At 30.7% G+C, this 13,346-nt stretch overlaps 1 protein-coding gene across 1 annotated transcript in view; it reads right to left on the bottom strand.

Annotated features, from left to right (window-relative positions):
• Positions 1 to 13,346, bottom strand: part of LOC114335159 (uncharacterized) — a 92,579-nt gene that overhangs the window by 28,180 nt on the left and 51,053 nt on the right. The window contains exons 11-12 of the mRNA XM_028285339.2: positions 11,394 to 11,638; positions 4,778 to 5,016 (exon numbers count right to left, since the gene is read on the bottom strand). Coding sequence (XP_028141140.2) covers positions 4,778 to 5,016; positions 11,394 to 11,638 — 484 coding nt within the window. The remainder of the gene's footprint in view (positions 1 to 4,777; positions 5,017 to 11,393; positions 11,639 to 13,346) is intronic.

Genomic DNA, 13,346 nt, shown 5'->3' with positions numbered 1-13,346 from the left:
CCTGCAACTTATTGAAATAAACATTATAGAAGTTTTCAAGGACTTTCGACCCTCGGTAATAATGTAATCTTTCATTCTGCGTTAAAATTTTTCAAAAATGTTTAGTTTTTTCAAGATTAAAAAAATTAGTGCATTTAAATAGCATTGGACCAAGATTTTGCTTATCCCCTACAAAGTCTAACGAAACTAAACAGATATAGTCCAGTCGTCAAAGAATGTCAATTTTGGAACCACAGAAAAGATGCAAAAAGTTTTGTCACTCTTATCCCAGGGATTCTCCCTAAAACTCCCCTTTCAAGGGGGGAGGGGCAAAACGGAAAACATCGATTTACTAAAAATCTGTACGCCATAGAAAAAAATGTTTCAAACAAGAAATGTGGTTGAGATAATTTTGAACTAAAATGTTTATTAGCACTTTAGACCACTCATCAGCGGTAAAAAAACTGTAAAACCGTGGAATTTTGAGAATCAACAGCGATTTTAATGAAAATTTGGGTTTAAGCTCTGTTGACACTCTTCTTCAAAATCTACCCTATGCCAAACTGCGCTTTTGCCCTGGGGGTGAAAACTGAAAACAACCCCATCGAGGGGGTGAAAATTTTTAATCAAAATAACTATGGAAATCGGTAGAGTGAACAATTCTGAGTAAATTTTGTTCTATAATTTTTTATCACTTCCGAGTTTTCAACAAAACAAAAAGTTTACACAAGTGTAGTGATTGCAAAAACGGTTCCCATGTTTAAATAAGATTTTGGCTGATTATGTATTTTGCTAAAATATTAAATAACACCAATACAATTCACAACCATCATTTAATTTTTAACCATGAACAAAAGTGTAATATTTTATGATGACAAGTTTGAATTTGATCCACTTTGTTGATTAACAGATATTTTTAAATATATTTTGCAATGATTGGGTGGATTTAAGAAATGCATACTAAACAATTTTTTTTATTTGTATAAAGGAGATTATAATTGAGGGGGTTAGAAGTAAAAGGGTTTAGGTGCAATTTTTTAAAATTTTACTCTAAGTAGGAGCTTAGTGGAGCTTGGTGGTAAAACGATTTAAGCATATTTCGCCCTACCAGTCGCCATCTATCGTCATTACATATAGTTCACTGAAAACAATTGCAGTTTGCTTTGGTAGTAAACAGGTTTAACCATGCGCTTGAACCGTTTTACCACAAAACTATTTTTAGTGCTCTGTAAAAACAAATAGTAATAAACGGGTTTAAGTGCGCTTGAACCGTTTTACCACAAAACTATTTTTAGTATTCTGTAATGTGTAAACACATGTTAATACAGGATTAATTTCAAGTAAATAAATATTAGACGTGTGACCAATTTTGAAGACTAATTAAGTATTATGCAACGTGCCAGTTGCAGTTACACTGTGGATAACAGCTGGGACAAAAATGATTAGTAATATGTAGTTAATATCTGCACTTGAACCGTTATACCAGTAACATTTATTAACACCATGTACCGATTCAAGTACATTTTTTTAATAATTGAAAAAAAGGAAGGATATAGAGTAATAATATTATACCCTTATATTTTTATCATTTTATAGTACAATGTACACCAGACATATTTTAGTTTAATGACTCTTAGAATTTATAAAATTCAAACAACTTTGAAGCTGATTATCTCAGAACAATCAAAACTGCACTTAAACCCTTTTACGTCTGGCCCCCTCAATTATTATGACAAATGGTACTCCTTATATTTTTCAAATAATATGGTTTTGTAAAGGCATAACTTTGATTATTGGCTAAACCTACATTATACGATACCTCACAAGAAATTGCACCTCCAGTGCGCTGGAATAAGTGTTACCCCCCCCCCTTAATAACTTATTTATTTCTAGTACATAAGCAAAACGCTCGGACAGGTCGATTTTTAAAATATTCAAAGTATATTATAACATCAATGTTTTGAACTTTACGCGATCCCTCTTCAGGGGTGGTATTTTCGAATTCATTCGAGCATATTTCGCATAAGAAATTAGAAGAATTTCGTTCGAAATCCAGTTTCTTGTATTTTCGAATACTTCGTGTACGAATTTTTACGTATACGATGACTCGAATGGGTATGAACCATTCGAATTTGGATGCTCGTATACGAATTGTTTTGTTGTTGTCATTTCAAGGTCATTTCAGTTGTCATTGATAGTTTTAATCGTTGTTGTATACAATATTTTTACATTGAACTTTCTTTTCAATGGCTGGTTTAAAATAATTTTTTAATAGAAAGAAAAGACATACCGTACGATAATGCATTGAATATAACCTAACCTAAGTTTATGTACGTATTCTAGCATTGGATCTAAGCTCTAAGCTTGACAGATGACACCGTTGCCATATCTTCAATTTTTTCATACTATCCTTTTATATAAAGTTATTTAAAAAATAGTTTGAAACACCCAAAAAAGTAAGGTTTTGAAAGGTAAATAGAAAAATATTCTCAAAAATTCTCAATTTTTTCATACTATCACATTACATAAATGTGCATTTAAAAAAAAGTTTTGTAACATCAAAAAACTAGTAAAATGTCAGTGTAAATACTGGATACAAAAATAATAATAAACAGAATAGTGGACTTTGCAAAACCGATATTACTAATATTATGCAAGCTTAAGATTCGAATCCAGCTAATATTTTGGATATATTTTTTAATATTGTGATTATACCATTGATTGAAATTATACGAGAAATAAACTAAAAAAGTATCGCAACACTGTGAATTTTCAGATGAAGGTTAAGCCCAATGTTGTTCGAATTTGCAGTGTTGCCGATGCAAATTCTTCTCGTATACGTATAACATTTCGAAGGACGTTCAAAAATACAGATTCAGACTCGTATACGAAATTTTTCATTCGAGTTAACTCGTATGCGAACAAATTCGATTGAATTGGAAAATACGACCCCAGGTGACAGGCAAAACTTAAATTTTTATAAATGGGAAAGTAGATCACGTGATAGTTCATTTAAAAGCGTTTGAAATAATGATTACAAAAATGTATAATACTTTAATCCTTTTTAAGAGCGTAGGCCCAAAATTTCGATCGAATTGTTTTAAACGTATTCATTTTTTTCTCCAATCCTGAGAAAACTAATAAGTATTTTTTAAAAATTTAAACGCAAAATAAAAGATTACATTATTACCGAGGGCTGAAAGTACCTTAGAATAAACAAAAATTTCTGTCGAATGATACATTTGAAATTAAAAATCCGACTAAATTTTGTTTTTTTTTTTTCACCCCCGCGACTTATTAAAATAATCATTATAGTTCTCAATATCAGTATTAAGTTCTCAGAGACTTTTGACCCTCGATAGTACTGTAATATTTCATTCTGCGTTTAAATTTTTCAAAAATACTTATTAGTTTTCTCAGGATTCGAAAAAAATGACTACATTTCAAAATAATTAGACCGAAATTTTGCGCCTACAGTCTCAAAAAGGATTAAAGTATTATACATTTTTGTAATCAGTATTTCAAAAGCTTTTAAATGAGGTGTCACATGATGTACTTTCCCATTAAAAAAAAAGAATGTGTGTGTACTTTGTACGCACGTAAGAAGTTATACTTCTATTATATGATTTAAACGAAATTAATATACCTACTTTTATTTATATTTTATTTAAATATTAAACTAATTTATACTTACTACTTCTCAAACATTTTTATTAAAAAAGTGCCAAAAATTAAAATAATAAAAGAATAAAACACACACAAACACATTGAAAAATGCCACAAATGATTTCTGAACAATAATTTTCGGAAAGTTTTTTAACTAAATACGTATTTTCTGAAAATATAATTATATAATAAATACACTTACAATCATAAAATGTATAAAAAAATAAAAGTTTCTATTGGGATTCGAACCCGCTTATTAGCGCGGTTGGTGTTGAGATTCATTCACCTTGAACGCTTATCCACGGAGACTATACGTCATCATGTGCGAAGTTCAAGTAACTAAACGGATTAAACTCTTGACAATTCTGAATTAAATCAAATTACATATTTTGATTTTGAATTGAAATGATTTAGAATTGAAAAAATACAACAAAACATAGAGTAAGAAAACAGTATATTAGGTTGATAAAAATTTTGATGGTAATCAAATGTAAATAAAAGTATTATATACTACGTATTTTGGTAGGTTCAAATAGGTAGGTACCTATGAAATTTTTTATTAGGACACTGAAACATTTACAATTATTACGTACCTGTTGCTTTTAAAAACTATTTAAGAAGTTACTACAATATAAACTTTTTTTGTTTCTGTCCTCACAACAATAAAACCAATATATTATACAACATTTGTTTAACTCCATATTGAACAATTATTATTGACAGATAATTTCAACACCCAATCAGAGCCCGTATAACGACTAATACCATACTGTCGGTGAGCGCATGCGCGCAGATTAATAATAAATAATCACCCTCATATCGCGCCTAAAGAAGTATCACTTCAAAAAAATCAAACTTATCACTGTCACCTGAAGAGGGACCGCATTAAGTTCGAAACAATAAGTTAGTAAGGGGGGGTAACACTTATTCCAGCGCACTGTATACTCCGTACTATTGCAATAAAATATTATTAAAACGAAAACTTGTTGAGTAGTGCTGATTGACACAACAGACCAGTAAAATGTTATTCATAAAGATAGTTTAAAATATATTGCCGCTTATCTGGTCCGCTAGTAATAAAGTTATCGGCATTTAATTGCAAAGCGGTCTTCTTATGTGGAAAACACTTTACCTGAGTCTCTGCTGTACCGCTGGCAAAAGCGCTGAGCAGATTCTGCTCATTGTACGTCTGATCGAAGCTGGAGCTGTAAGTGCGCATGTCCACTGGTCCCGGAAGAGGCGGAGTAACGTCTGGAAATGCCCGCGGTGGTTCGTTGTCCGAACTGGTGAGGGATATGTCTGTTTTCGATCGGCTGTCTTCGATCGGTGTCGGCGGCCTCAGTTCGCGTAAATCAGTATTATAACTCCTACCTATAAACCAAAAACATGGACATTACATTTATACAAAATACCGACAAATAGCCATTTCTAACATTTATTTCTGACTGTTTAGGACACTCGAGATAAAAATATTGTTTAAGGGGACCTTCACTTTCTAAATTGAAAAAAAAGACAGTTTTTAAATATTTCTAAAGAAAAAACTATTCTATTTATGGTTATAATTTTTTTATATATTGTTAAGGTTTCGAGCTATACATAAAAAAGTCTTCTGCCACTTTTAGTTGTTTTTATGCAGAGGGCGTGTTCCAAAAGGTCCATTTTAATCTGGTAGACAATTTTCTTGCCTTCCTGTAATTTTTTTTATTCCAACGGGATTCGCTTCGTGAGATTTAATTATCCAATTCTGAAATTTCCAGAAATTTCTGTAACAAATTTATTCAAGTGGTGCTACGACTCTGGTAGCAAAAGAATTTCTACCTTCATAAAACCCACCGATTAACTACTTGTTCTCAAGAAATCCTGGGTAGAACGCATTCAAAAGGTGATTTTACCCACAGAAAAGTTGTCCCCCGCCAACCCCTGGTAGGCATTGCAATTATAATTGAAGCAGTTAGTATCAACTTAAATCAGCGAGGTCTGGATGCCGCCTTTATTAGTTTAGAGTAAAAACTCTCCCGTATTTGTGTTATGAGTATAAATTGAGATTCCAGCGAGGTCTGAGTATCGCCTTTATTAGTTTATAGTTAAAACTCTCGCTTATTGTATAGTTATTGTGTCTCGCTTATAGTTTAAAAGCTACACGTTTCGCAAACGCGTATGGCTAATTAAGTGTATTAGTACTAAAGAAAACACCCTTAGTTCATCTCCTAGTTAGTGACCTTTAAGTCTAAAAGTACTATCGTGTTCCGTGTTTCGCGGACTAGTGTGAATTAGACAGTGAATCGGCGGTTAAAATATAAGAACTTTACGAAAGAACACAGATATTAATCTAGTAATATATAGTATATATAATATATAGTATATGTCTTAACAAAAACACTCAAATATTAGTCAGAAATAGCAACTATCAAAATATTTATAAAACTGAGTGTCATAACTAAAGTCCGGATTATAAGCATTTTGCTTTTTTTGCATATTATTAGGATTTTTAGTAATGCTTATTTTAAAGATATGTTGCTTATCTTTGTTTATTTTGCTTCTTACGATGAACTATAGTTAAATTTCATGTATTACTTCCTGTCTTAAGCAAAATTCTATAAGTATACAGAGCTATAAAACCCTAATAATTCAATAAACCATAAGAATTTGAATCCCTTAGGCTTAGGAGATAAACGGGAAAACCCATCGTTATACCTGTCCATGTAATAAACTAATATTTATCTGCAGAAAGCAAAACTGTATTATATTGTTGTAAAATACTTTTCGGTAGTATCGGTACATTTGTCTAAATTTAAATACCTACGCACCAATCACATCTGCAGATGTTGAAAGAACTTTTTCTACGTATAAATAATATGTCTACAGATAGAGACAGCTTTTTACAAGAAAATTTTGAACAACATTGTTAATTGTTTTTATGCTAATGGCCATGAATAAAAAATACAGTACTAGTCAAAAGTCCGTACCCCCCCTCGTATCTTTTGAACGGTTATACTTATAATAGTGAAATTTGGAGGGAGGAAATAAACGGATTTAGGCGTCTTAACTAGTTATGACAGGTGACGTAATAATGACAGATGACGTTGCAGCGCCACCATGACAGATAATTTTAAATGGGACCTTATGGCAAGTGATACCTCGTTTGAAAGGTATTGAAAATACCTATTCAGTCATACTAATTTTGTTTGAATTTAAGCTAAGTTTTATGAATAAATGAAATAATAGAAAATTGTAGTTTCGCATTTAATTAATAAAAATTCAAACCTCCGCCTATGATTACTTGTCAAAAGGGTTGACGTTGACGTAAAAACTATTAGAGAACTGAAAAACGTGAACTTTTTTGACAAAAAAAAAACATAGGCGGACATTTGAATTTTTATTAATTAAATGCGAAACTACAATTTTATATTTATTTCATTTATTCACCAAAATCAAAATCAATTTATATAAAAAAAAATAGTATGGCTGAATAGGTATTTTCAATACCTTTCAAACGAGGTATCACTTGCCATAAGGTCTCATTTAAAATTATCTGTCATGGTGGCGCTGCAACGTCATCTGTCACTATTACGTCACCTGTCATGACTAGTTAAGACGCCTACATCTGTTTATTTCCTCCCCCCAAATTTCACTATTATAAGTATAACCGTTCAAAAGATACGAGGGGGGGTACGGACTTTTGACTAGCACTGTATATTAATATCTTAATAATTTTTCGATTTTTTTATTATATTATAGTTTAATACTTTTGTAATTTTTTATTTATTGTTAATTATACGATAATTAAAAATAAATGTAATTTAATGTTAATGTCCGTTATTCATATTTATATCATATCCATGTTTATTTACAGGTTTTTTTCTTGAACCTTGCACATTTCATAAAAACTGCTTATTTTTGCGTAATTTTTTGCTTATACGTAATTTGCCAGAAACTCTACCGACAAACGAAGACAGGAGATTCTTCAGATAATTTTAAGATAATTTAACCCAATTCACTTAGTCCGAAAATGCTTCCTAAGGGAGCTAGAGCTCTTTGAAGATGGCGTCTTGTACTTAGTTTTTCTTAAATACCTCCAGAACGCTTCTATTTAGAAAAACAAAAATTGGTACGCGTATTTATCTTCAAGATATAAATCTAATCCATCCATTGCAAATTTCTAGTACCGATCATAGGCGTCCGTCTTGGGTAGGGCAACGGTTATTTTATCGCATAACTTTTTTATCTTTAACTTTTATGCATTTCTGATACTGGATTATTAAATTAAGAAGTATTTTAGTACTAAAAGGTACTCTTGTTTTAAATCGATAGGACACACCGTTTTCTAGAAAAATCGATTTGAAAACTTTTCGCTTTTTAAATAAAAAAAAAAATTAAAAAAAAAAACTGTTTAGAAAGGCGAAAACTGGTACATTTATTTATATTCCATAGATAAATCGATTTCATTAATTGCGAATTTCTAGTACTGGTCATAGGCGTCCGTTTTGGGTAGGTCAACAGTTATTTTATAGCATAACTTTTTTGTCTTGAATTTTTGAGCATTTTTGACACTAGATTATTAAATTATGAGGTATTCGAGTACTAAAAGTTACTCTTACTTTATGTTGGTAAAATACTTCGTTTTTTGTTGAAAAGTTCTTTCAATTTTTTTTCAAATTCCAAAAACGAAAAACTTTCAAATCGATTTTTCTAGAAACGGTGTGTCCTACCGACTTAAATCAAGACTACCTTTTAGTACTAGAATTTCTCACAATTTAATAATCCGGTGTCAAAAATGCATAAAAGTTAAGGACAAAAAAGTTATGCGATAAAATACCCGTTGCTCTACCCTAAACGCACGCCTATGACCGGTACTAGAAATTTACAATGGATGGAATCGATTCATCTCTGAAAAGTAAATATGCATACCAATTTTCGTTTTTCTAAATAGAAGCGTTCTGGAGGTATTTAAGAAGAACTAATTTCATGACGCCATCTTCAAAGAGCTCTAGCTCCCTTAAGAAGCATTTTCGGACTAGGTGAATTGGGTTAAATTGTCTTAAAATTATCTGAGGAATCTCCTGTCTTCGTTTGTCGGTAGAGTTTCTGGACACCCTGTATAAGTGCTTATTTTGACCTTTCTGTCATGCTTATAATCCGGGCTTTAGTCATAACGAATGCCAAACCTAATGAATTAATGACGAGGACATCAAATACTACAGGGTGATTGATTAGTAGGGTAAAGCTCAATAGATCCGCTATAGTAATAGATAGGACTAAAAGTTAATAACAAAAATTTTAGCCACCTTTGAGCTTCACATTACAAAATTAGTTAAGAATTATTGACATTGCTAATTTTCTTTACATTAAATATAGGGTGAGTCAAAACGCAAGTACATTATTTTCTCAGTAATGTTAAATGGAACACCCTGTATTTTATATCATTATTGAAAAGTAACATTACCGTACTTTAATTTTTATATAACATTCCCTATGTGCAAATTTATTAGTTTTCGAGATATTCTCATTTTCCAGAGAAAATTATTTTATGTGTCTAAATTTATCTAAATTTTAAGTAAGCCATGACTGAATTGACAATTGACGATTACTGATTATCAATCCGATAATCAATGTAATAATGTAGCAAATAAGGAAATAAAAATAATTTATTAGTAATACATTTTACAAAAAAAAAACACAACCACTATATGAAACATTTTTGAAACAATTAAAAACTACCTTTTTATATAAATGCAACAAATAAAGAAAGAAAATTAGTAATAAATTTTACAAAAAAAACACACAAACACAAAATACAACATTTTGTGAAGACAATTAAACACTACTTTTGTATGTAAATGTAACAATGTAACAAATAAAGAACGAAAAATAATTTATCAGTAATACATTTTGCAAAAAAACATGTTTGAAAAAATTAGAAGCTACTTTTAATAAAATATTTTTAATATTTAATTACATAAGGTGTTCAAAATTACCTCTTAACACATTTATGCACGCCTAAAAAAGATCATTGAATGAGCTACTTACTCTACAAAGCATTTGTAAATTAACACATCGAAATACACTTTGTATTCTATTTTTCATCTTATCCCTTGTTGTTGAAGGTATTTTATAAACTTCATTATTAACGTAACCCCAAAAAAATCAACCCAGTTTATTAAATTCTGGTGATTTGGGTGGCCACGCTACTGGTCCATTGAAAAATGAGAATATCTCGAAAACTAATAAATTTAGACATAGGGAATGTTATCTAAAAATTAAAGTACGGTAATGTTACTTTTCAATAGTGATATAAAATACAGGGTGTTCCATTTAAAATTACTGAGAAAATAATGTACTACTTGCGTTTTGACTCACCCTGTATTTTATATAAAGAAAATTAGCAATATTAATAATTCCTGAAAATTTTGACAATACGCTAAAAAAATATGGCATTAATAAACCATTGCTGTTTTGCTTATTTTTATTTATACAGGGAGTTGAACTTGTTACGATTTTCATATAAAATTGGTTATAACTTTGTAAATACCCTGTATAACATAACAAACCTTTATATTTTTGTGATGGAGAAGTTAACAGGATTTCGAATTTAAAATAAAATATAGGGTGTTCCATTTAAAAAAACATAAGTTTGGTCTGCCACTGTGTTATCGAACACCCTGTAACATTCTAATTTTGTAACGTGAAGCTCAAAGTTGGCTAAAATTTTTGTTATTAACTTTTATTGCTATCTATTACTATAGCGGAGCTATTGAGCTTTACCCTACTAATCAATCACCCTGTATATGCTAAACGGTGACCTATATGGAATTCGAATAGAGTTGGGGGCAGTTTTCATCATCTTATCCGGCTAGGCCCCATTGTATTAAATATACAAATATAGTGGATGAATGAATTAAGATTGCCTGGTTCAGAAAAATAAAAAACAAAAGATAGATTATTATACCATTATTCAAGAGGAACCAAACTAGAATATCAATAACGTTCTAGCTAGTTTTGTAATGTGAAGCTCAAAGTTGGCTACAATTTTGGTTATTAACTTTTATTGCTATCTATTACTATAGCGGATCTATTGAGCTTTACCCTACTAATCAATCACCCTGTATATATTATTTTTCTAACTAGTAATTTTTGGTGCATATTGGGTGTCCTCACTGTCCAATAAAAACTGAAAATGGTCGGTCAAAGCTTTTTTTTCATAATTCTACACTCTTTTGATGTCCCGCTGCTTTTTCTATTGGCTTGGGCAATTCGATTAACTCCTTGCTATTTCTGCAAATTTTATTCTCATAAGGTGCATGCAATGCATCACTGTATTTTAATTTTTTGCCGAGGAACTGGCTAAGTGTTTTCTGCAGTAAAATGATAACCTTTAAATTGTCTTTTAATATTATGCTTATTTCGATGTGTCCCCTTACTTCGACTGCCTTTTAAATGAACACCAGATCCAGGCATTTTTTCCGATGTTCAAAACAATAATTTTCGATAAATGTCAATACTATAAAACACGCTCGCTTTATAAACTTTAGAACACAACCGTTCAGTTGTAGCTGCACAGGTTAGGCGTCGCGCACGTAGTTGTAAACAAACGAGTTTAAAACTTCGTTTTAAAACTTTGTTTCTATTTCGAATTTCTTTTAAAATTTTAGGGTAGTATTTCTATTATACTAAAGAATGTTTTTACATAAAAAAAATCGATTTTTTTTTATTGTAGAAAGTAAAAGTCGCCTTAAGGCCTAGATTTTTACCTTTATGTGATGTTTGTGATGGACTAGAAAATTTCGGCGACCGAGGCGAATCTCTAGTGGACGAAAACGGCTCGAACTTCCTTTCGTGAATGTCCAAGGACTTTCTTCGCTCCCTCATCGACTTCAAATCAGCCATGTTGTCATTGGAAATGTCTTCATCGAAGTCTAGGTCATAAACAGTACCGACTAATTTGTTGTGAATAGTACCCGCACTCACAAAATCGTAGTCACTGTGGTGGATACCCCTAATAAAGAAAAAATAATTACTATAATGCAAAAATTTGCTTTAATTTAATAACCTGGTGGTTTGATAACTAACCTTCAATTCTAAAAACATTCTAAACCTTTTTTGGGCAAACAAATTATTAGCCCGATGGGGTCATTACAGACGGAGAGGCAGCGCTGAAAAATCTCTTTGAATTTACTAAAGCTAAATTTTTCACAGTTGATTACTGTGATTGTGTAGAGAAACATACTGTGGTCGGTCAAGTCAAACGTAGAACAGGGGTTACTGAGAGGGTATCAAAGTTGCTTTCCTACGAAGGTAATTAAATCCATTTATTAAGGCTGAAAATCAGTACACACATTCTAAATTGAATATAAATAAAATTTATTATAGTCGGTCAGCCATATGACGGGACACAGCCGGTCGGTCGGCCCTAATGAATGTACAGGGATATTTACTATATTTTGATCCCCTTGTAAACTGCTTTATTTACAGAATTAGAAAAAAATGTAAAATACAAAAGTTATTCGATTTTTTTAATTATGATTTTTCGACATATATATCGTACTAGTGACGTCATCCATCTGGGGAATTGAATAACCTTTCAAATGAGCTAGCACTCAACCCCTATTCCCATTAAAAAAAATAGTTGATTACGTCATCACGCCCAAATGGATGACGTCACTAGTAGGATATATATATATATATATATATATATATATATATATATATATATATATATACGAATTTCACAAATTTTTTGGGTATTGAAGTCAAATTGGGGCTTTAAAGTATACTATTGTCTAATATTCGAGCTTTCGGAAATGTTTATTTCCTTTTTCAAGAATGTCTACAATGCAATAAGATAAAAAAAAATATTAGAATATTTATCAAAGAACAAATAGTAATGAGTAACTTACCAGAATTTAGATTATAAAAAAATGTTGGTTACTATACATAAGATTAAAAATATCAATGGTATTCAAAATGTACAACAGCCGTTTACCATTGATATTTTTAATCTTATGTATAGTAACCAACATTTTTTTATAATCTAAATTCTGGTAAGTTACTCATTACTATTTGTTCTTTGATAAATATTCTAATATTTTTTTTTATCTTATTGCATTGTAGACATTCTTGAAAAAGGAAATAAACATTTCCGAAAGCTCGAATATTAGACAATAGTATACTTTAAAGCCCCAATTTGACTTCAATACCCAAAAAATTTGTGAAATTCGTATTTCCAATCAAGTCAATCAAAATACTACTTGTATATATATATATATATATATATATATATATATATATATATATATATATATATATATATATATATATATATATATCAAAAAATCATAATTTAAAAATCGAATAACTTTTGTATTTTACATTTTTTTCTAATTCTCTAAATAAAGCAGTTTAGAGGAGGTCAAAATATAGTGAATAACCCTGTACATTCACCGGGGCCGACCGACCGGCTCTGTCCCGTCATACACCTGACCGACTATAATAACTTTTATTTATATTTAATTTAGAACGTGTGTACTTATTTTCAGCCTTAGTAAATGGATTTAATTACCTTCGTAGGAAAGCAACTTTCTCAACCCTCTCAGTAAACCCTGTTCTACGTTTCGCTTGACCGACCGCAGTATGTTTCTCTACACAATCACAATAATCAACTGTGAAAAATCTAGCTTTAATAAATTCAAAGAGAGTTTTCAGCG

Source organism: Diabrotica virgifera, chromosome 9, assembly GCF_917563875.1.
Source record: "Diabrotica virgifera virgifera chromosome 9, PGI_DIABVI_V3a".
NCBI classification, from domain to species: Eukaryota; Metazoa; Arthropoda; class Insecta; order Coleoptera; family Chrysomelidae; genus Diabrotica; species Diabrotica virgifera.
The sequence above is the reverse complement of the archived record's forward strand: the minus strand, read 5'-3'. Positions and strand labels throughout refer to the sequence as shown.